The 25,969-nt window shown below is 39.6% G+C and overlaps 1 protein-coding gene across 4 annotated transcripts in view; it reads right to left on the bottom strand.

Annotated features, from left to right (window-relative positions):
* Positions 1–25,969, bottom strand: part of dock1 (dedicator of cytokinesis 1) — a 263,022-nt gene that overhangs the window by 52,352 nt on the left and 184,701 nt on the right. For all 4 annotated transcript variants that reach the window (XM_028961081.1, XM_028961080.1, XM_028961083.1 and 1 more), the window contains 4 exons: positions 11,124–11,202; positions 8,975–9,075; positions 1,433–1,491; positions 767–915 (listed from right to left, as the gene is read on the bottom strand). In XM_028961081.1, the coding sequence (XP_028816914.1) occupies positions 767–915; positions 1,433–1,491; positions 8,975–9,075; positions 11,124–11,202 (388 nt within the window). The remainder of the gene's footprint in view (positions 1–766; positions 916–1,432; positions 1,492–8,974; positions 9,076–11,123; positions 11,203–25,969) is intronic.

A 25,969-nucleotide genomic window follows, 5' to 3' on the forward strand; every position in this document is an offset into this window, starting at 1 on the left:
GTATATGGCAGCAGGATAAAAAGTCTGGTTTAAGGTGTTAAACAACCCAATTTGAGCATTGCAGTATAGGAGGTCAGAGTAGAGCACAAAGAGAAGGTTTTTTACTGCCCGCAAAAGAGGGAGTGTGGCTAAGTCACTGAGTGGCTTCAAACAAAGACTAAAGACCTGGATTAGTATGGAGAGTATAGTAGAGTCTATTCAAGATAAATTTGATAAACTTTGTTGTGTTCATTCTACAATTGCACAGGCCTCTTTTTAAAGCCTCTTATTAAAACCTTTTTTCTCCTTGGCCTTTGACATGTTTTGACATGCTGACATTATTTACTTTTATTTGGCTTTATGGATCAAAAGGGACCCCCACCTTGGCCTTTGTCCTAGAGAACCAGTATGTGAATGCATTCACTGATACGAGCCTTCAAACCAAAATGAAGTCATTCTGGATAAGGGGTACATGCCAAATTCCATAAATGTCCATGGAATATTTATTCTCACAATGTGATGCTGTATTTAGGGATTCTGTACATTTCATCAAGTTAAATTTAAAAATAATGGACCAATTTCAAGTTCCTACAAACTAGCACCAGGTCCCCAATAAGAATTCACAATCTCAGATATATATAAAGCCATGGATCCTGCCCATCACTGCAGCATTGCTTATCAAGTGCTGAGTTGGCCAACACCACACAAGTCCCCTCTCCTCAGGCCCTTAGTGCTCTTTAGCCATAAAAACAGGACCGTAAACCCACAGAGCAGGTGACACACCCACCCTCTGGAAGCTGCGGGTGAAGTGGAACTCGCACTGCATCATGTCAAAGAAGATGGGGATGGTGGCCTTCCGCAACTCGATCTCTGGGACCAGTGTCATTTCCAGGATGGGCCCCACCATCTCTGGGATGAACTTGATTTTGTTGCGGCCTTCAGGAGAAAACAACATCGTTACTTAACCCACGGCCAATGATGTAAACCTTATCCAAAAAAAAAAAAGAATTGATGCAATCTATTTACTGGTGCCTTTGGCGGTATATCTTCTGGGGAGGAGTGCTAACCCAGTTACATCTATGTTACGGTGACAGTTATTGGGTGTCTGACACTCACACTACCACCTGAGGTACAGATAAAGCTGCAGTGAAAAGAAGTGGAGGATAGTAAATCAACCCGATCACAGGAAAAACGTTCTTCATTAGGCAAGAGTCATTATATTACAAGTGAAAGGAAGGGAACATCCACTTCTATTTCACCTACAAATCCCAAATGGACACCTGTCCATTAAACTATTACCTGTACTATAAACTATCCAGCAGCATCTAGTCAGTCTGAAAATGGGTGTGATCAGAACTTGCTTATGTGGGTTGGATTTGGAAGCATGGGAGAGTAAAATTAAGAGTATGACACCAAAAAGACAATCACAATTACCCAGCACTCTGATACTAACCAAGATTATACCACATATCTCTAATCACGAAGCCAATCTGCCTCCTCATGTCCTGATACCTGAGGATGGAGAGAAAAACAACCTTAGTGAAAAGAAATATTAAACAATATTAAACAAGAGGATTGTGACCAAAATGTGTAGCTTTAAAAAAGCCACAGGCTAGAGTGTAATTTTAGGGAAAAAAAGGGCTTGGACATGTGATCTGGTGAGTCCGGATTGACCCTGTTCGAGAGAGATTGGTTCATCAGGCTAATAGGGGTAGCGCATGAAGTGACGCAGCCATCATACACATTCCCTACTGTACAAGCCTGCAGAGAAAGTGTTAGAATTTGGGATTGCTTCAGTTGATCCGGTCTTTGTTCAGCAACATTATCTGAAAATATAATTAAGTCAGTTGACTGCCTGAACATATTTTTCCATCAAGTTCCTAATGAAACAGCCATAATTCAAGATGAAAACACTAGGATTTTTTGGGCTCTAATTGAGAAAGAATGGTTCAAGAGACTCATGGACAATGGTTCAATCGTCCTGTCCTCGACACAAAATACTATATTCAGTATATAAAATACATTCAGTTTAGAGTAATTTAAAAATGTCATTTTTTTTGGATAGGAAACAATTGGTTGGTCCATTAAAAAGGAATAAAATGTCCATTGTTCTGAAAGTTGGCTGAAATATCTGGAATATCTGCATACAAGTAGAGGGGAACTTCACCAGCAACAATTAGTCTTTACTTTAGTCTGTCAATTTAAAAGCTTTTCAATTATTTTAGTACAGCTTAAAACAGTCAAACTGATTAAAAAGCAGACCCCTGATCTAGTGCAATGACTATTTGTAATTCTTTATCTTTTCTTTTCAAAACCATTTAACATTTTTCATGAAAAAACAAGTACATTTCTAAGCAGTGTCGTTTGAATGTGAGATTCTCATATCTGAAAACACAGGGGAGCTGAGGTGTCCTTGGGCCGAAGGAGCTGTGGCGGAGACAGAACATCCATGCTAAGGATGCCACTGTGAGCTGAGATGTCCCCACCTCGAGGCACTCTGCGGAATCCTGGCGCTGCATCGACCGCCTCACAATACAAAACCCGAAGGGCTGTAATTTAATACGATGAGGATCGTGAAGGCAGGAAGCTGTTATCGACGAGCCGATGCCCACTTGTGAGTGAGTGAGAGCACTTTATTGCAAAATGAACAGTCAGCCCAGAGTGCTTGATACATACTCCCTTTGCCATAACACAGTTAACAAATACAGTATCCAGTAGGGAAATCGGCACTGCCACAGATAATGTAAGTTGTCCTACTTAAAAAGATGAGAGAAGACTGTATTCATCATAGATTTTTCATCATAGATACATTTCTACTGTGAGAGAAAGAATGGAAAAAACAATTGAGGAAATCACATTGTATTTTGTTTTAAATAATTTATTTTTAGAATGTTACAGAAAATAAGTACTTGGTCAGTAGCAAATGTTCACCTCAATACTTCGTAAGGTAACCTTTGTTTGCAATGGAGCGGATGGTATTAAAGAATTACCAGATTTGCACACAATGTAGCTGGTATTTTGGCCAATTTTTCTGCGACGTTTTGGGGCTGTCACTGGGCACAGATTCTCTATCAGATTGAGCTCTGGAGACTGGCTAGGCCACTCCAGAACCTGGGTAATGCTTTTAATGGCAACTCCTTCGTTTCCCAGGTGGTGTGCTTTGGAGAAGATAAGAGGACCATTTATTAGTCCTGTCCCCATTGAAGAAAAGCAGCCCCAAAGAATAATGTTTCCACAGTGGGTGTGGTGTTCCTGGGATGAATTCCCATTCATCAAGTTTGCTGATGATACCACCATTGTAGGCCTGATCAGCAACAACGACGAGACGCCTACAGAGAGGAGGTGAGACTCTTGGCAGAGTGGTGTCAGGAGAACAACCTCTCTCTCAATGTCAGCAAAACCAAGGAGATGGTTATGGATTTTAGGAGGCAGGATACAGCTCATCTTCCTATCTACATCGGAGGAGGTGCTGTGGAGAGGGTCAGCAGCTTCAGGCTCCCTCTCAAGTCCAACCTCAAGTCCTCAGAACACACAGCAGTGGTCACCAAAAAAGCCCACCACTTCCTCAGATGCCTAAAGAAGGCTGGGGTATCCACCTCTGTCCACACCAGCTTTAACAGGTGCGCTGTGAAGTCCATCCTCACGGGGTGTATTGCGTCCTGGTACTGCAGTTGTACTGCTCAGGACAAGAAATCTCTGCAGAGGGAGGTGAAAACAGCTCAGAGGATAACAGGCACACCACTCCCAGCAATAACGGACATTTGCACCACGCGCTGTCTCAGGAAAATGAAGAGCATCCTGAAGGACCCCAACCATCCTGCACTTTTTACTTTCCTGCCATCAGGCAAGAGACTCATGCACAACACGATTCAGGAACAGTTTCTAGCCCAGTGCCATCAGGCTATACAACACATAGTATGCACTGCACTGTCACTTAAATTATGCACACTCACTTTTTATGCAACTTAGATTAATCCTTCTGTGATTTTTTTTATTTATTGCTGCTGCACTTTGTCTTCTATGTCTTATATGTATCATGTTCTATGTTCTGTCTACGTGGGAGGGGTTTTCAAGTAAGAATTTCATTGTGCTCTGTACGCTGTACTTTGTACATATGACAATAAAATTCAACCTCAACCTCATCCCCCTCCAGACACAGCAAGTCGCGTTTATACCAAAGAATTATATTTTGGTCTCATCTGACCACATGACATTCTCCAATTCTTCCTCTGGTTCACCCAGATGGTCTCTGGCAAACTTTAGATTGGCCTGGACATGTACTTGCTGACCTTTCAAGTGCTGCAGGATTTCTGTTGAGCTATTCTCTCCAATCTGCTTGACTATTGTAGATTGGCTCATCTCAGTCTTGTGCAGGTGTATAATCTTGTCCCTGGTGTCCTTAGACAGCTCTCTGGTCTTGGCCATGCTGGAGGTTGGAGTCTGACTGTTTGAAGGTGTGGACCAGTGTCTTTTATACAGATAACCAGTTCAGACAGGTGCCATTAATACAGATAACCAGTTCAGACAGGTGACATTAATACAGGAAATGAGTAAAGGATAAAAGAGCTTCTTAAAGAAAAAGGTCTGTGAGGGCCAGAATACTTACATGTTTGTAGGTGCTAAATACTTATTTTCTGCATTATATATATTTATCTCTCATGATGAAAATTACAGACCGCCTCTCATCTTATTAAGTGGGAAAATTTCCAGAATTGGTGGCTGACAAATACTTTTTGCCCCACTTAAATACATTACAAGTTCGGACATAGACATAGAAAAGCTGAATATGAATCATGTTTCAGCTGATACTGAAAATAGTAAAAAAAAACAAAAAAAAAAAAACAATGCTGCACTAATACTAACACACACACACACACAAACACACATATACATGTGCAGTTTAAAAATGCTTAAAGTGAAAGCAGGATGAAATAGGAGGCTTAAGTCAACAACAGTGCTTCTCAAACCTTACCTAGTTTGGCAAGATTTGTTTGAGCTGATCATTTAATCAGCACCCCATTGTGTATTTGGCTCAATCTTAAAAACTAAATAAGATTATATAAAAGTAAAAATGCATATAATTTATGCATTCAACATCTCACTATTCTGATCAAAGCTAATTATGATGGGAAGTGTTGGGCTGATAGCTTTCCAATGATCAATTTGAATGCAATTAACTAAACAAAGGGATTACAGTACATGCCGGTTTTATAAAACACATTCAAACCCCAAAACAATCAAATCAAATCTACAATCTGAATGATTTCCTCATGCAACTGTAGCTAATGTGTCTTCATTGATGTTGGATCAAGCTGTCCATAGGCGTAACTTTTCTTTAAATACTATTTAAACCACCATCTGGTAACAGAGATGATGAGTTTCATCCATTATGAATAATAATTATAATAATAATAATAATTATTATTATAATAATAATACAAACATTTGGCAAATAAGTCAATCAATAATAAACTACCACTGTACCATAACAGACAGGGATTTTGTCTGGGTTTTTATTTTTCACTTTACATGGAGAACTGAAATTATGAATCAGACTGGGAAATATTGGTAAAATATGATCATTTAGAGTAAATGTCAAAAACTGAGGTGGAAAACAAAATGTTCAAGCAGCACAAGGTTTGAAAAAGCTGACAACAAAATCACCAGCAACCACACAATTAGGACTAATTAGCATCTAACACCACAATTAGGTGAATCAACAACTGCATGCTTATGTGTGACTACTTAAGGGATGCCAGTCAGGCAATTTGGCCTTGAATTGATATCTGTGTATTTTAGGCCTTTGTACAAACAGGGTCTGATATTTTAATGTAACACCTCTGTCAAAAAGTGTGAGAAGCATTCAGGGCACAGCCAGATGCCGAGTCAATGTTAGCTAACAGTGACGACTGGAGCGGATGGTATTAAAGAATTACTTTAGGGGACATCTAGAGGCTGAGAGCTTTCTCAAACACACACACGCACACTGCACTTGTCATTTCCTCCTCTACTGTTTGAAACTTTAATTTTGCTGCAAAGCATCATCTCCACGCAGCATACAAAGGTACGCTGGGTCACAGGCAAGACAGGAAGTCAAACAAACTATGTGGCTGTTGCCTGTACACCCCCACTCCAAACAACTGTCCCACTGAGACAGAGACAGAGGTGCAAGATGAATCAGCAGGCTGCATGGGCCAGATCAGTGAACACAACAAGCTGCTCACTGATATATGGGATGAAGTCTGTGTGTGTGTGTGTGTGTGTGTGTGTGTGTGTGTGTGTGTGTGTGTGTGTGTGTGCAAGTGTGATAAGTGTAGTCTACAAAAATATCTTGATTGTTGATTAATTCAATGTTAATTAAACACTAGGGATGTCAATCAGTATTTTTTAATATCTTAATCGTGAATTATGATGCACATTTAAAAGAGGCTCAGACAGGGAGTTCAAATATTTTTTTCAAAATAAAACACTCTGCAGACTATCACAGGAAATTATGTGAAATGTATGCTAAATGATAATGTGTCTGCTTAAATATTTTAATCTGGTTGCACATAATTACCCCTCTCAGTATTGGCCTAGCGGATAAGGAGATAATGAGTTAAAACCACCGTGTGCTGTGCTGTGTTTCATTACTTCACTTTCAACCTAGGCAAAAAAAAAAAAATCTCAATGGGTCCTTCACTCTCAGCCTCCATCTTTATGTAGGTGTTATCTAAGGCAAATTTGCATCTAACCAAACACAGGAAGTGTAATTGCAGGTATTGACATGTTAACAGCCATGCTTTCATGTTTACATTTACATCCATGGCATTTATCAGGCACCCTTATCCAGAGCAACAATCAGTAGTTTCAGGCAGACACTCAGAGTTAAGTATCTTGCTCAGGGTCACAATCGTAGTAAGTGAGGTTTGAACCTGTGACCTTATGGTCTTCTGGTTCATAGGCGAGTGTGTTACTACTACTGCATGTGCAATGCAAGTGAATTTGCACAAATGGGACATGTATCACACAATGTAAAGCAAAAAAAAAAAAATAGATATATAGATTCTATCAAAAAATATTGAAGTTCTATTTGTCATCACATACATACACTTGTGGGACTTATAAAGGTTGATCTTATCTTATACCCACACAAGGCAGTGATGTGCTGTGTATGAGGTAAAGAATGTTGCTGTGTGATGCAGATGTCTGCCTTCTGCCTTCATTTTTTTTCAGCGATTTCTCTCTCTCACAAACACACACACGAATGCATACACACACACAGATTAAATAGCTTCCACCCCATTCCTTCACACTAAATGCAAATGGAATCAATCGAATCTGATGATCTACCCATATTTCTTGGCTGTGCTAACGCAGGCAGCTCATACACTCTCTGCAACTAACCCACCTGTCTGTCGGGGTGAGATAAGACTGAGCAGAAAGTGAAGAATACATCAGATTTCAGCTTGTGTAAGGAAGCACAGAGAAGTATTGGACTGGTAGGGAAGGGAGATATTGCGAATGGGAGAGAGAGAGAGACAGAGGGTGACACCAAAAAGAGGAGGAAATCTTAAAAAGCTGGATGACGAAAGGAGAAATGCAGGAAGAAAGACGGGACAAAAGTAAAGGAGAACCTGACCCAGAAAAACACTGAGGTCCATAGGGTTTACCGGACCTTCTAATTAGAGCTTGTGAAATCAGACAGGAAAGAGTGGCCAGCAGTAAATATTAATAACCATTGAACCTGACACATTTTTGACGCTTTTCCTTCTCTCTGAACTGAATTTTGGAAATCCAAATTGCCAGCCAATCAAATCATGACTTGAGTGTTAAACGTTGGGATTGGATGAATCTTGCTAGTGCAAATTGATGCCACTCGATAACATGTGTAATAACAATTACTGAATGACATTTGAAGGTATTTTTAAAAAACATGACACTCCCTGGACATCTCTCAGCCAATAAAAATGCCCAAATACATAATGTGGTAGTAGCCTAGATACTTAAGCCCGAGTTGGTCCTGGGGGACTGTCCCTGTAACGTTTGAAAAATTTCAGAACAACTCACAGCAATAACTTAGCAGCTTTGTCAATGAGTGAATTGACTTGTGATAAAACATATAGTTACGCAAAAATCCAATTACATTTATTTTTCTTTAGAAGGTTTTGCAAAACTCCTCCCATGTACTAATTGAAATATCATATGAATTACTTGCTTTTCAGTGAAACTGGAGAATTGGCATATGACTTGCAGGGACTTCCCATCTTTAAGATGTACATAAATCAACATATAAAACATGACCTTTAATGATGTGATGGCGATGGCTTCCAGAATGGTGCATGAGAGCTGCCAATGAAACTGGTGCATTGTGCTTCTATATTTCAATCCTTTTTATTCACTAGTCTGAGATCAGTACAAAAAATTGACTGCATATTTCCGCTTCCAGAATATATGGCTGACTCAAACCATGGCTGACCGCAGGTCTGGTGGCAAATCAGCCTTTCTTTGTGGATGGAGACAATAGAAGGGGAATGAGACTCGGTCCAGACAAAAGACAGGCTAAAGAAATGGATTACCTCACTTCTTTTAGCATAAGTTTAAATACTGAACACCCTGGACTATGCACAAGACAACGTTTCAAATTGTGCAAAAAGTTTCAGTCACACATCATCCTGTTCAGTTCCTGCATTTGGCATTTTATCTAGCAGTGACAAGAGGCTAAGGGGTCACTTAGAACGAGATAGAGGAAGTCATAATAGTGGAAAAAATATACCCTGTTGATGTACAAAAACTGTTGCGTGTGAGTGTGTCTCAAAAAATGTATAGAAAGACAAACTGTCACAGATAAAATAAAAAATGAAAAAGAACATAAACAGAGATTAAAATAGAGGTAAAGAAAAAGAGATATGAAGGACTGAAACAGGAGAGAATATCAGGTCACTCCATTTGGGAGGTCAGGGGTGGATGAATAATTAAAGCGGGAGAGCCTCTCTTAGGCAGGAATGGAACTCACTTGTGAAAGATCTTGGTGCGCTTGTCACTGGAGAAGTTCTCCAGCTGCAGAGACTCCTGGGTAAGGAAGGCCACAGCGAGGTGGAAGTAGTTGTTCCACAGCTGAGGAGAGAAAGATGAGCAGAATGGTTATCCCAGTAGGTCAGAGAGAATAAATCTGCACAGTAAGACAAGAAATTCAGCCATATTTTGTGGTAACTGTGGCAACATCACAGAGTGAATCTACAGGACTGTAGTATCAAGAGAAGGTGAAAAAAGCTGTAATCCTCTAAAACTGAATGTGGTTTGTCATTGAAATCAATCTACCAAGTTTAACTGAAATTGATTCAGTAGTTTTGAGTAATTCTGCATAATGCAAATGAAAAACTCATACAAAAAAAGAACTTCCTTGGCCAGGGTAATAAGACTTTTTTATAAATCACACTTGAAAGCAAGGTCCTAGGGTACCTGATACCAAAATGGAATTTGTTGGATTTGTGAAAGCATAAAAATGAAAAATACACAAATAAATAAATAAATGACATGCCTGCTGTGTAACAGACTCATTAAACAAATCTGTTGGGAGTAGTTACTCATGTGTAGACATTTTGTGCCCCTGCTGCATTATAGTGCAGAAGAATGCCAATTGTGTGAATTTATGTGCTAAATTAAAAACAAAGCTAAACAAAGGCAAGATAACGTGAGGCCGTTACTCACAAGGAATAGACAACTATTTTTTGGGGATCTGGGCCAACTTAAGTGCCAATTCCATAAAATCCATCAAAAAAGCAAGCAACACACTGCCTCAAGCTTAAAGAGGATGAGGAGTATGGAGTAAATGACAGACCTCTTAAATGAGCTCACTGCACCTATGAACTAGGCCGATTGAAGATATAACAGAATGAAAAGTTAAATGATTTTACACTTAATTAGGCTAAATAAATAACTCTGAGTCTGGTTCCTGGGTGCTTGCTGTGTCAAGTTCTGTCTGTGTTCTTATGGGGTTCCTCAAATTAATCTGGTTTCTGGCCACAGATATGCAGACAAATTAAATTAGGCCTTGTATGATTGTACACTTAGCCAAGTATTAATTAGTGGTTGTTCAAATATTATACATGAAGATTTGCAGTGTATCAAAGGTGCAAATAAATAAACTTTCCTCGCCTCTATGCCAAAGAAAGTTGATCTTGCTAAATGGAAAATATAGTTCAGTGGTAAAACACATGAACGAGCACAATCCCATCATCTTCTGGTGATAATCAAGTGACAATTCTAATAACTCTACAGGAAATGAAACATTAGCAGACTGGGTCAAAATTAAAAAAAAAAAATAGTGCAAAAGTCATTAGGAAGACATTGTCATTGTAATGACATTTTCATTATCAGAGGAGCAGCTGAACCCGCTTTAAATATCCTGTCAGTCTCGTAACCCTTTGCATCTCAGTCTTTGAGCATACCAATGAAATATATGCTGTACTAACACAGAGAGTTATCTTTGAAGTTATTTCCTGTGGTGTCCGACTTTCAAGCACATGGATAACAACAATAACAAAAAAAAAAAAAAAAAAAAAAAAGGTCCACTTCGCAGTAAGAGGGCCCAAATCTGGTTAATGAATTCAAGCCTTAAAGAGCCAGCAAGACGTAATTTTCACTAGGCTGAGTGCAGCTGAGTAATTGTGTCCCCAACAGCTTTTAAAAGCTCCTACACACACACGCAGATGTAAAAGACCGTACAATGCCATCAAGAAGCTCTGACTAAAACATTCCATTTTTTATTTAATCGGAAGCCATTACGCACCCATTTCCCTGCTCCAGCCAGTGGTTTAGTTAACTTTTCCCTCCCCTCCCCTGCAAACTCAGCATCTTAGTGCTGCCAGTTCAAATGTAATCCCCACCACCTGGGCAATGGCAAATGGTGGACACCACCCCCCTCCATCCATTACCATCCACCTACTTCTCCAAAAGCTGAAATATGGGCCCTGACGGCTAAACGGTAAGGCAGTCCCTGTGGAATAAACACACAAGTACTACAACACCATACAAAGGCAAAGGACAGCCGATACGACAATGTAAATGGCCAGGGCCTGGGTTCCTGTGACTGGTGAAAAGGTCAGCCAGGAGCTGGCAGCGAGAGTGGCATGTTAAAAAGCCTGGACAAGTGTGACACTTACCTGCAGCTCGAAGTTGGCTTCATCCAGGAACTTCTTGTTCAGCACAGCAGCGTACTGATTAATGGCCCGCAGGAAGACTCTGGAAGATAAGAGAAAAGTGGCTTTTAGCTTCTGTCTCGTTTTGGTCTTAAAGGACACCAATGGTCAATGTGAGCTATGGACTTCCCATGTAGCTGAGGGGAATGCTGAGACTATACAGTGCAAATCATTGTTTTCAAATTACTTCAACCTTGAATAAGCACTCATCAGTGGCAAATCAAATAACAGACATAAACACAGTCGATTAACTGTAAAACAGGCCAGTTAACATGTTCTCCTAACTTTCCATCTATGGATTGGCAGGGCTTGTGGAAGAGATGTCGGTCTCAGAGGGAGGCCATATAAGACACAGATTATAAACTTAATCACAACTCTAAAGCCCAGAGCAGCAAAACAGCATTAACTGGGATGACGAACGCGGGGCCTGCTTCACTTAACGCAGTAATGAGCGATGTGAGAGACACCCCCACCCCCTACCACCACCACCCCCCCCCAACAGGACTTCCAAATAACGCAACTTCCCTGCACTCATATTGGGCAAATGTTTCTTACTGATTTTTTAACATGGATGATTTTATAGTTACATAATCACTTCACCACGGTTATTTTAGCAAATCTTGACTGTTTTTGTGTCTATTCACCAACAGATTTTTCTAGAACCACCTCTATAGTTTTCAACTGTACAATGACTGATTAATGCTTGTTTTTTTCTATTAAACTGCATGAGAGGAAAATGAAGGGTAATTTATTTGCAAATCTAAAACACAGCATTTTGGTTTTAAGCAAAACTTGGAGACAACCTGACAGATAAGTGGAAGCAAGGTGTTGCTAAGGTGTGATAATCTGCTACATTACAGGAAAAAAAGTATGTCAACATCACATACCCACACAAGGCAAAGTATAAAAGTGTTAGTTGTAAAAAAAAGTATGTAAAATGTATGGTAAGGAATATAAAATCATAGAAAAAAAATCTACTAATCTAATATTTCATAATATTTTATTAACAAAAATGACGACCTGAAGTTGAACATGTAGTTCTGACATTGTTGTATTAAGCAACGCATGTTCTTGAATGACTATATCTGTACTTTCCAAGACTATGGAAACACATTCACCCTCCACTGGGCTGAAATGGGTGTTAGGGGGCAATTAAGGACTAAAAACCATTGCTGCTGAGCTCCATGACTAAACAGCACATCACCTTCCTTGGAGGAGGTCAGCACAATGGGAAAATAATGAGAGCGGCTGGCCTTTATGTTGGCTGGATTCATACGGAAGAACTGTTCCGGTCTGTCAGTACCGTTGGAAATCCTTAGAGTTAAAAGAAAAATTGTTAGGTAAATGGAGTATACCCAATTAAACAAAGAAGTACAGTAATCAATCACTGGTCCAGGGCAGAGTGTTTATGGCCCAGCCTTCTCATAATAACCCGATAACAAGAGAAATCACAGCAGCGTGAAAATGAAGACAGTGAAATGGACGATCATCCACCATGCACCATTCAATCATGTCGATATAACAATAACACAAACACTTGTCACACATTACATTGTCAGCTAGAAACAGTGTATTACGATGTAATTAAAAGTTTGAAGGGGATAAATAAGTATAAATACGAAGACTCCATCCAGCATCCAAGCTTGAAGCATGTGTCCAAAATGGTTCCACTCTGCCTTATTATACCTGAAATCTCATTAGCACTCGCAGTATGGATGTGGCCAAATGCTTCCCAGACCTGCTTATAGTCTGACTGATAGAACCACAATGTGTAATTGTGATTGCCCCACATGCACACAGAGCACATGAGCCCAATCCGCCAGAGAACTTACCCTTAGGTCGAGCTCCCTGGGTAGGAACTTGGTGCTGAAAAGCTGAAGTATTAGGTTCTCCAAGAACAGCCAACAGATGGCCCTGTAAGCATCATTTTCACTTGCAATCTTGCCATCAACCCCAACCCACTCTGGTTGGGGGTTAATGATTTCCAACTGCTCTTAAGAACTCTTATGAATCAAGTGAAATATCAAATGCCTTGCCATCAATCAGGATGGGAAAGAAATTGGCACGTATACCCAAGATCTCATCTTGGGTTTGACATATTATTAAACGGCATATTCTTTGCCAGCATTGTGCTGCAAATAGATGTTTGTTTTAGAAGGCTTTTGAGACGTTAGCGGGTAAACAGATCCAACAAGCAAATTACACGTTTTCACATGTTATGGTGCCGTGCAACTGATCTGTTGCAAATACCTTAGAGACTAGGAGTTGAAAAAAAAACATCTTCACCATCTCTTATATAGTGGTGGTCGGAAAGGAAGGACTTTCTCTCTCTCTCTCTCTCTCTCTCTCTCCATGAAGATGTCCCCACTAATGAAGCCACAGGTAAAACACAATAATGTACCAATGCTGCCATGCCTACACGACACCAGTAAATGCATTATTGTTTAATGTTATTAACTATATGCACATAAATTACACAGTCAATGAGAACTAAGCACATTTTCAGCTTGAATAGAAACACTATGTCAAATTCAAACAGTTGTATCCTGGGTCACTTTAGTCACTCCAACATATTTCCACCAGTTACTGGATGGATAATCAATAGTTGGACCCCATGATTGAAATGACTTTTAGCCTTGGATGGACGAGACTCCCTGCTGCACTTGTGGTGTGGGGTTACCAAATGAGTGGGTGTTCTTCTAATTCCTGTCTATACTCTTTTTAACTTTGCATAAAATGCAAAGCACTGAATATAATAATGTTTACAATAATTATGACACTTAATGAACAGAATTTTATTTTGCAAGCCATATTGAGGACTTGAAGGAATTTCAATGTTGTAAGCATTTTAATTTCACAAGTATGCAAAAAAAAAAACAAAACAAAAAAAACACTCTGACACATAGAGCTAAACAAACCCAAACAAAGCTAGTACACAGAATCCCAATCAGCTAAGCTGTACCACTGAAGCTCTTTTCCAGCCTATTTCATCATGAGGAAATAGTTTTTCCCCCAAACAATGTTTCATTATTTTTTTCCTGTCTGCAGTTGAAGAAATCCTGGGCCACAGGCAACAAAATGATTGACGCTGGCAGAATACCAAGAGTGAAGAAATGATTGATTCCTGAAGAAAAAGTTCACACACACAGACACGCATAAAATATAATTTTCTTGAAGCCTCATTCAAACCTTGAGTCTCTGGACGGGGGTAATCTGCTGACCTAATAGTGTTAAATCATGCGCTGAAACACCAAAATATAATCTAATTCATCTCTGCAGTTTTCAATGTGTTGGCAAAGCTACAGTGAGAGATCATTAACAAAACACATAACTCCCCTGGTAACTTTCCACTATACACTTCTAAAAGTTGAAATGATGCACGGAGCACTTCCGCTAATATTATAAACACTAGAAAAATGAGCGCATAATTTTGCCCCAATTTAAAGATTTAAGTCCCAATGCAACAATTCTGAGATAATGAGTGTACATAAATCACAGGAATTCTGTATATACAGAACACACAGAGTAAATAAATTGACAGTTAACTACACCATTAATGGAAGACCACCTGAAACTGTGAAAAAAAACGACAACAAACATCAAACAAACATTCTGAATGTCATATAGTAGATGTTACAGAGACAGGTTTCTAAACTGGTGCTAATCACAGCTTTTTTTCATCAATTTCATTGGATAAACCAAACTTTTGCGTTTTTAAACAACTTTATCAATAGTGTGTTATGCAACAGGAAAATCCTCTTAAAATGAGCAAGCAATTGGCTGTTATTCCTCACAACTTAACACTTTATTAGATCAAAGCTTAAAACCTTTGGGTTACTGGTTCCAGAATTAAGCCCATTTAATCAATCTTTCTGTGAAACATTCATGATGTACATGAAAAAAAAATTCACAAACATAGGTTAGCCTATTTGTCTTTAGTTTTATTTTAATAATAAACTATAGCCCATCTGAGAATAACGAAAAAATAAAGAAAATATAAATAAACAAGTATTACTAATAATCCAACTTAAACAATACAGTTCAGTTTCCAGTTGTAACCAGATGAGGTAGGTAGGTGGAATGTTTGTCTTTGTGCAAAGTTATGTGAAAAATTGAGAGAGAGAATTTGTCTTAGTGCATGTGTGTGCAATGCATGTGCAAGCCTGTGCCGCTATCAGTGTGTGTGTGTGTGTGTGTGTGTGTGTGTGCGCGCGCGCTCTCTTGCTACTTATCATGCCTTGTCACTATCAACTCATACACAACACAAATAATCAACACAAATAATGTATGTTCTAAGAAGCGATAATGTTAGCTAGCAATCATAAAAATACGATACACTGTAGAAGAGGACGTGAGGATTTACGTGAGGATTTGTTCGGTTAAGGTGCTGTAGCATTAACTAAGTACTTTTATGGTAAGCCAGGTCCGTTTTACAGTGTATACACTGCACTACGTTGTCCATGTAGCGTAAAATGGTCCCACACTTTAGACAATGCCTTTTACGCGCACCGGTATCTTCATTTTCTGCCAATGCCATAGAGCTCAAAATAAGTTGCACCTCATTAAATCTTGCGCTTCCTTAAAAATGCGCTTCAGTTAAAACAGTCCATGTAAAACAATGATATAGGTGCTGTGCAGCTCTGCTCCATGGGAGCGATACAATGATAGATGGGCTTTGTGACTAATTAAACGAAGCCTCAAGGCAAAGAATTTTCCTCGAACATTTTTTGTAATCAAATCATTTGAGTTATTCGAATAATCGTTTCAGCCCAATTACACACTAAGCATGCTTTTTTCATTATTTTAAGTAAGACAGCATATATAATTTGATAAAATACGACATACTGATGGGTGGAGGTCTCAAATCATCTAGAATGATCTAGAATGAGGAATCATCAATCATCTAGAATGAGGAACTTGAATGTGTGAGGATCCTCCCATTTTAAACTCTGCTTCAAAAAACATATTTAAAGATCATGTTCTAGGAGACACAAATAATTACACACCAACAAATAGTGTAGTTAGTCTCTAGTTTTCAAGATAACAACCAAGCTGTTATTCATTGTTAATTATGTAATAATTAAATAAGTTAATTATGTACATCATGAGGCGTCTTACATTACTCTAGTGAAAAGAAAAAAATAAATGCTTAGCACCATTATGGTAAAGATGCCATTGGCAAATATTTTGAATCTGAAATTTACAGTAGGGGTGTGTGTGTGTGTGAGCTTTCACTGGTCTCATGATTCTATTATGGCCCGTAGGCCCATATTACCTTTATGTGAAGTGAAGTGATTGTCACATGTGATACACAGCAGCACAGCACACAGTGCACACAGTGAAATTTGTCCTCTGCATTTAACCCATCACCCTGAGTGAGCAGTGGGCAGCCATGACCAGCGCCCGGGGAGCAGTGTGTGGGGACGGTGCTTTTGCTCAGTGGCACCTCAGTGGCACCTTGGCGGATCGGGATTCGAACCGGCAACCTTCTGATTACGAGGCCGCTTCCTTAACCGCTAGGCCACCACTGCCCCACTTGAACAACACACATATATTATTAAAATGATTCTAATGGTCAAAAATGGTAAACTTTTTCTGTCTGTCTGCAGCATATCTTTAATGAAACTATTCTATTACTCTCTTTACACCCATGTACCAATAGTTTTTAGGCTATAACAGGCCTGTTAATGATCCTGTCCCCGCCATTTTCATTTCCTGTAATCGCTTTTCCTTTCCTGACGGACGACTCAAATCTAATAGAGATTTATGCGAACACCAATACACCATCACAAATAGCATCCATCTCAAATAAAGGAAAATGATGTGCATAATGTGGGCTAAGCGATTACCACTGTTATGAAGACGTTCGTCATTAAAGAGCGAGAGAGTGAGGTCTAGGGAGCACTCAGAGCATTATGCAGATCAGGCCGAGGCGCCATTTTACATTTCTGAACTATTAAACTTTGCTCATCGGGTCACCAGTCTCCAGTCCATGCATTTTAATGAACCGCTGACCCAGAACCAAATCTATTTACCTCCTAAAACACCAGTTTTGGCAGAAGGGCACTGGCACTGATAAAGCTGGCCAATTGTATTTCATTAGGGGTGACAGGAGAAGGGCACCACCAGTCCCGGGAACCGTAAGGGTAAAGAGTGTGGAAAAGGGCACTGAAACAGAGCAGGCTGTCCACTTAATAATAATAATAAAAAAGTAAAAGTATTGATGAAGAGGGAAAAGAAAAACATTTGATGAACTGATGCAGTTGTTGATGTACATTTTAAAGAAAGAAAAAGTGTGCAAGGATGTGTGCAAAAAACTGTGCAAGGATGTGCAGGCTCCCAGAAATTCCTGTGATTTCACATTTAGGCAGCAGAATGTGGGATCGAACCCGAATGTCTAATGAGTAGCCGAGGTGGAACACAGAGTTCCTCTTCACAACGTCCACATGAACGGTGGAGCAATAACTCTCGTGCTGGTGGTCTCTTGATTATACACATCCTACAGTGGGAAAGATCTGTACTTTTCAATCACCCGAGTCGTGCCAAACAGCAACAGAACTCATAACTGACAGAATGCCCGACCCTTAAATGGTCACCTTAAATATGTCTGGAATGCACTTGGCCTGATTTGGTCTGATGCAGTCAGAAAACATGAGTGCCAGATGTGGCTGTTGTAGACCCAGGAAAGTGGAAACCATAATGATGATGAGACTGGCAGAAAGACTAATCCACTCCGATGCTGCTGATTAATATGTTAATGTTAATAATGTAAGAGTTGGGAAGCTTTTTTTTGGCAATGGAGGGTATGTGATTGCCACTTAAATAAATCCGGAGCATTCCTGAAGAAGGCCAGGGGAGTTGACAGGGTCTTCTTATTGACTAATCTCATATCCAGTAGTTAATTGATCATAATTCCAGAATCTTAAAGTACGAACAATACGTGTACTTGACTGCTTGTAATCCCACTGAACAGGGCTCCAGATGCAGTAACAAAAATATCAACAAATAACAAACTTATCTAGAATGGATTGATAATTGGGGCAATACCCTTTAACTATAGAATTTCTAATAAAGCACTGCATGCACATCTGGCAATGTGGCAATGTGACAGTGGTGTAACACATCTGTGCGAGTTGTGGAATAAGAAGGCACATTTGATCAATGATCCCCATTCAGCCTGTTTGGATGCAGTTTAAACAGTCGTCAATAACGCCACAGAAGGTTCCCTGAGGCCAAAACAATAATGATGCTGCTCTTTCAATTATTAATTATAATTAACATCAACTCAAAACAGCTGCAGAAAACATGGCCATTGTGAAATATGGATCAAATTATTTTTTAATTAGACTACCACAAGGTCTGTAATTCCCCCCCTCTCCTTTCCTAAGCACGGAACTTAATAGTAAGAGAAATGCAGAATAGAAAAACCTGACAACCCCCAAAAATAAATGAAACCATCAGACATGAGAGGATCTTTTGAAAAATAATTATATGTGAGACATAAGGATCCATTAAGACTTTTCCTGCTTCTCCTGTATAACAAGTGAAAAAAAGAAACATCACAAGGACATCACAAGGAAAAAAAAGGAAACATCACAAGTACTCATCTTAAAACATTGTCTATATGCAAGTTCTTGTTTCATCAAGGCTTTAAAAAGGGAACCATGTCTTGCTGTGTCTCTGCATTACATGATATTACAGACACATATTAACCTGAACGTTTCACAGGGAAAAAAATTTATAGGAATGAAGAAGTCATTTCAAACCTGGAACTTTAATGTTTATCATTAACGTTTTCAAATGGAAAAAGAAAGAATTCACAATTTGAAGTGAAATGATTGTCACATGTGATACACAGGAGCACAGCACACGGTGCACACAGTGAAATTTGTCCTCTGCATTTAACCCATCACCCGGAGTGAGCAGTGGGCAGCCATGACAGGTGCCCGGGGAGCAGTGTGTGGGGACGGTGCTTTGCTCAGTGGCACCTCAGTGGCACCTTGGCGGATCGGGATTCGAACCCATATTTGTATCTTAAAGCAACTATTCCTAAGTAACCTGAATCTACATGATCACATTTCTAAACATTTTTAAGTATTTTAATTGCATCTTCCTTAACTATACTAATAAAACTAAATTGATTTAGTATTATGTCTTCCATGGACGCATAGCCTGCATGTTGTAATGAAGATCTGTCCTTGAAAATAGTTGCGTATGGGGTAAATTTTAAACAAAATAAATAAACATAAATACAGACAATCATACATACGTCCTTATACATACAGATATTTACAAGTATGTTTTGCCAAGGCAGCTAACAATTTACAAACCGGATTCCAAAAAAGTTGGGGCACTATACAATTTGTGAATAAAAACTGAATGCAATTATGTAGAGGTGTCAACTTCTAATATTTTATTCAGAATAGAACATTAATCATGGAACAAAAGTTTAAACTGAGAAAATGTATCATTTTAAGGGAAAAATATGTTGATTCAGAATTTCATGGTGTCAACAAATCCCAAAAAAGTTGGGACAAGGCCATTCTTCTTACAACACTCAACAGACATCTGGGGACCGAGGAAACCAGTTTCTCAAGTTTAGAAACAGGAATACTCTCCCATTCTTGTCTAATACAGGCCTCTAACTGTTCAATCGTCTTGGGCCTTCTTTGTCGCACCTACCTCTTTATGATGTGCCAAATGTTCTTATAGGTGAAAGATCTGGACTGCAGACTGGCCATTTCAGTACCCGGATCCTTCTCCTATGCAGCCATGATGTTGTGATTGATGCAGAATGTGGTCTGGCATTATCTTGTTGAAAAATGCAGGGTCTTCCCTGAAGAGATGACGTCTGGATGGGAGCATATGCTGTTCTAGAACCTGAATATATTTTTCTGCATTGATGGTGCCTTTCCAGACATGCAAGCTGCCCATGTTACACGCTCTCATGCAACCCCATACCTCAGAGATGCAGGCTTCTGAACTGAGCGTTGATAACAACTTGGGTGTTTCCTTGCCTCTTTGGTCCAGATGAGATGACATCCCAGATTTCCAAAAAGAACTTCGAATCGTGACTCGTCTGACCACAGAACAGTCTTCCACTTTGCCACACTCCATTTTAAATGATCCCTGGCCCAGTGAAAACGCCTGAGCTTGTAGATCTTGCTTAGAAATGGCTTCTTCTTTGCACTGTAGAGTTTCAGCTGGCAACGGCGGATGGCACGGTGGATTGTGTTAACTGACAATGGTTTCTGACAGTATTCCTGAGCCCATTCTGTGATTTCCTTTACAATAGCATTCCTGGTTGTAGTGCAGTGTCGTTTAAGTGCCCGGAGATCACGGGCATGCAGTATGGTTTTACGGCCTTGACCCTTACGCACAGAGATTGTTCCAGATTCTCTGAATCTTTGGATGATGTTATGCACAGTTGATGATGATGCAAAGTCTTTGCAATTTTTCACTGAGTAACGCCTTTCTGATATTGCTCCACTATCTTGGTGATCCTCTACCCATCTTGGCTTCTGAGAGACACTGCCACTCTGAGAAGCTCTTTTTATACCCAATCATGTTGCCAAATTACCTAATTAGTGTTAATTGGTCTTCCAGCTCTTCGTTATGCTCAAATGTACTTTTTCCAGCCTCTTATTGCTACTTGTCCCAACTTTTTGGGGATTTGTTGACACCGTGACATATTTATCAACATATTTTTCCTTTAAAATGATAAATTTTTTATCTGTCATCTACGTTCTATTACAAATAAAATATTGACATTTGCCCTCTCAACATCATTGCATTCAGTTTTTATTCACAATTTGTTTAGTGTCAATTTTTTTGGAATCTGGTTTGTACAATATTTTCTTTAATAAGTGACCATGAAAATGACAGGCCCAACTTTGAAAGCAATGCTCCTGCTGTCTGTTTAACATTAACTTTTTATACTTAATGATCATGATATAGTCATATACATTGTATATCGACAAGCCACAATACATCAAGTATATTCCATATATTGCCCACCCCTAGGTTCAAACCCTATTCAGATAAAGGTTTACCCTCTGAATTCCCTTTACAGGAGAAGCAGCTACTCAGAACTAAAGATTTACTCTCTCTGAATTTCCATTATAGTTCCAGCCCTTAAGTTGATTGCGTGCTGAAACCCCGTATGTCTACAAGGCCGGAACAGCCTATTACCACCCATCTGTCCCCCCACACAGCCTCTACATGCTGGGCTAACGCCACTCTCCTGCACAGCTCACTCAATTTTCTGCCGCTATGAGCACGCCAATATAGATGATGCGCTTAACGCCAGGCTAATGGTAAAGTGCGCCACCATCCACTGCACCCGTCCGGGGAGAAATATGATTTCACTATGTGTGGCGTCCCAGCCAATGGCCTTAACTGAAGAGCGCGAGGCGCCACTCAAAAACCAGCCCAACCCACAAATCACTCCCCATTGACTTAGCAACTGTGAAATAATGCTGCACCAGTGACCAACAGCGCCCAGGCGGTGCTGGGCTTCCTGATGATTCAGCAAAGCGTGCTGCAGAGCGTGGCGGCTTCTCACCAACTAATGCTCCGAGGGCTCTAAATTTGACCTGGAGATATTGTCAGGGCTCTCTCTCTCTGGGGGCAGGTTTTCTTGCCACACTTCATCACATAAAACTGTGGTCTTTTTTTTTTTAATCTGGAAGCAGCCTGTGATTGAATAAATGATGGACAGTGAAAGGGCTCTGGGCTTTTGCCCCACCTGCCTTGGTATCGGCATCATGACATTTAAATGGACAGGCGGCTGAATGCTGATATCGGAAATAAATGGTGTAAAATATCAGGTGCATTTTGTATACTGTTGTATAGTATGGCTGACATGAATCATGTAATCTGATTTAAATCTGAGTCTTGGAACGACAATTTGATTAGTTCATAGAGAATAAAGAGGATTTACTTCAGTGTTACTTCAGTGATTAATATATTTCAGCTGACAAAATGTTATTTAACCCTAAGTGATGCAGTGAAAACCTTCTAATTTCTTAAACAATCACGTCAGAAGACAAATCCCATGGTTGTGAAAAAGACTTCAAGGTGTTTCAGAATGGTCAAATGATTTTCCTTCATTAACCAGATCACTGACATTCCAGTGCATTATTAAACCCCCCAAAAACTAAGGAGAACAATAATTTCAGTCTTTAATATATAATAATAAATTATCCCATGAAATTCTTTGGTCAGTCAAAAGTTTGAAACTCTTTCATAGTAAAAGCAAAAGCTCTTCTACTCACACTACAAATAATAAAAAACGAAAATGATTGGGGCTTCACATCAGTGTTAAGATCTGAGGTTCCTTCAATTGGTCAGGTCTGGATTCAGCAACACTATTGTTCAAACATTGTGTATGTGCATGCCTTTCCATCTATGTCAGCCCACATCCCATCATGGGGATGGTTACATGCAGAGGACACATTTCACTGTGTGCACTGGGTACTGTTCTGTGGCGTTTCACATGAGATAACTAATCACTTTCACAGATAATACACTCATCTCTTCAGACTGGAGTGAAACTGCATGGATTTCCCCATCCAACATGCAGACGTCACACAGAAATCAGGTGTAATTGCTATTAAGTGAATTAGCGGGGCATGGAGTGAGCACAATATGGTGCAGCAGCAGACAAGCTGCGGTTTGTGGGACATGGGCAAAGCACACAGTCAGATCCCGCCTTGTTTAACAGATGTCTGTAAACTGTATTTATGCCTCATCCCTTTCACAGTGCAGAACGCTCAGCAGTATATCTTTTACTTTACGTTCCTACGCATTCCACAACTCCACAATTTCCAAAAACGGCATCCCAGCTTAGTGGATCTGCACACTCAACAGACAGCAAAATGAACTGATAAGCCGCATATGAAAATAGCCTAGAAAACAAGTGATTTGTAATCAAATCAATATGAAATTAATATGCGCCTTTCTAAAAGCAAGACAGTCAACATGTTTTAATTAGAAAATACTGGTGTCCTTTGATTGATGAGACTGAGTTCAGAATGAGTTCACTTTGATCATCACCTGACTGGTGGAAAAAAATCTCGACCCAACAATACAGAACACCTTCCTACACCTGCCTACTTCAACTCTCATCAAACTCCTGCCGGCAAAAGTTCTTCTCAGATGATCCGCATTCAAATTTTACCATTAATGCTAATGACTACTTATCAGCTGATCCTCACTGCTAATTGAGTTCAGGGAGCATGCCAGATAATGATCAGAATGCATTTGCATGGTAGCATGAATAGCCTGAGCCTCATTTGTGCTCAGAGATAAGGCAAGGTCAAAAGACCTTCATTACCATGGCAATTTATTAAATTACACGATGCTTGCATTCAGCATCTGATCTGATGCATCTTTCATTTGTCCCCTACTGTTTTGCCACCCTCCTCTAATTGCATGTGAGCCAAGTGGTAAGACTATAAAGTTCTTATCCTGAAAACCCAGTTGATCATTTAGTCCTTGTGGCCTTGGGTTTGCCAAATCAATACTTTTTTGAAGATGATCCATTTCCCCCCAAGCACTTTCAACTACCAACAACATTATTTTTGGAGAGCCCCACTGGATGGTGAAATCAAAATAAACTGTGGTCAACAAGAAAAAAGGAAAGTGTTTTGTCAATTGCGCCTTAAGTCTTTGCACCCATTTTATCAAGCTGACAAGGCGCAAAGAGCATGTATTAGATTAACTAAAAAGATCATACCGAATTGCCAAAGCAATTATGTGTTAAGCATTCAATGAATTATCCATAAAGCCAGAAGAAATTTGTTAAGTGCGCCAAATCTACAAATCTGAGATCTGATAGACAGACCTCATTTCACAAATGACTCATTTCAGCTGACTGCTGATAAAAGCAAAGCTAGAATTCTGGGCACGGTAGTGGTCACTCACTGCCTTATTAACAAACTGTATGGAACTATTTCACCTTAGCACTACTCTATTTTTTTTTATTCATCAGGAACAACATTTGGAGAGTAATAGGTATCACTTCACACGATGTTCCCATCAAGCTTGGGTCTAAAAAAAATCTCAAGAGTGCTGGCCTTCCATCCTGGATAAATCCCTGGCCTGTGTCCAAGGACACATGATGGGCTCTGGACGATGCATCTCAGATATGGATTCAGCAGTTCAGACTAGTGAGTGAATGAGTAATGCAAAGGTACTATATTAGAAAGGTAAAAAAATAATGTGCGCAAGAAACATGATCAAGCAGTCACATGTGGCAAAAATGCCCATTTGTGCCTGTGAACTTGAGACAAATATATATAGAAAATACAAACCATCAAGGTGTCACTTAGGTAAGGTGTATTCATGCTACCACACAAATGAATTTGTTGTGGGCACTGTGTGTTGTGCATCAGTGTACCACAATGACAATCCGTCCACTTTCTCTGCTTATGTCTCAATTTGTGGGTTACATCCTTCAGAGGACACACTTGATGACTGGATATGACTTAAGTAATGTGTCTGAAGGGCTCATAAATGCATCATCATGGCGGCTGCCACAAAGGCATTTGAATTCAATGTTCTTTCAGAAGAGAAAAAAAAAAGGGAGAGTATACTGTAACTTATTTAAGTGGCAAAATATTAATTTCATTAATAATGCTTTTCCCCCAACATTCCACATTCAAATAATGCAACAGGGTTGGCTTTGCGAAAATATGTGGTATTCAATGTATTAACTAACAACCAAAATTATTAACAACAACAAAAAATCTCTACAACAATTGAACCAGTGCAGAAATGTTTCCTTTTGTGACAACTAAATAAAATGTACAAATAAAGGGGCTGGATTGGTGGAGATAAGGCCATAACAATTGTTCATCCTATTTCCAAAACTTTATCTCTTTTGACCTTTTCATGTTGCCCTTGAACAACCTTAAAACACTGCTCATTCAGAGGACTTTTACGCATTTCCTCATGCATTTTATGACCGGAAGCAAGCTTCCTGGTGCATTATACGTGTACCAATGAAAGATCTGTCTTGACTCATCATCTCAGAAAGCAGGAGAAAATATAATCACAGTCAGCAGATATTACCATGATCAGTCAAATATGTAAAAAATGTGACAGCTGTATTTCACCCACTCATATTTTCAGTTATTCACAACAACGCTACATTAATTGAGATTGAGGGCTGCATGGAGACCAGTATAGTTTTAACCCACATCTACAGGGAAATGTCAATCCAGAGCTCAAACCATCTGAAGAGGGGAAAAGTGGTTTATTTTTCCCACTCATTGTGAAGAGTACGGCAGCCCAACAAAGTTATGTGCAGCCTCCTCTACCTTAGTTTAACCTAAGCGAACCAGTCCCTCTCTCTACTTTCCCCATCCGCTCTGAGAGAAGTAAAGGCTGTCTAATTGGCCTCAGTGGACACAAAGGCTAGGACTCCATTGAACGCTGGAGCATCACAGGTTGTAATTACTCCCATCATGGAGGATCGAGTCAGTAATTAAAGTTTCTCACCAGTTCTCCCTTCGGTCAGGGACTAAAACCCCTGATGACAGGGTTTTCCCTCCGTGGATTCCAGTAAAACCATTTAGCCTCCTGGTTGCCTCAAGTTAAATTCAATTGCATGAGAGTTATGGTCATGGAGAAGAAGTTAAAATGATGGAAATATGAGACCAATAACTTCTCAAGTAAAGTGATAATAGTGACTTCTGTTTTATTCTTTGATTCAGTAAAAAGTAGCAGCTGAAAAACATGCAAATGATTGAAAGCGTGGGAGCAAAAGCAGGTGATGGGGAAAAGCGAGAGAGGGGTGAGGCAGG

The sequence above is a fragment of the Denticeps clupeoides genome, chromosome 2, assembly GCF_900700375.1.
Source record: "Denticeps clupeoides chromosome 2, fDenClu1.1, whole genome shotgun sequence".
Classification (NCBI taxonomy): Eukaryota; Metazoa; Chordata; class Actinopteri; order Clupeiformes; family Denticipitidae; genus Denticeps; species Denticeps clupeoides.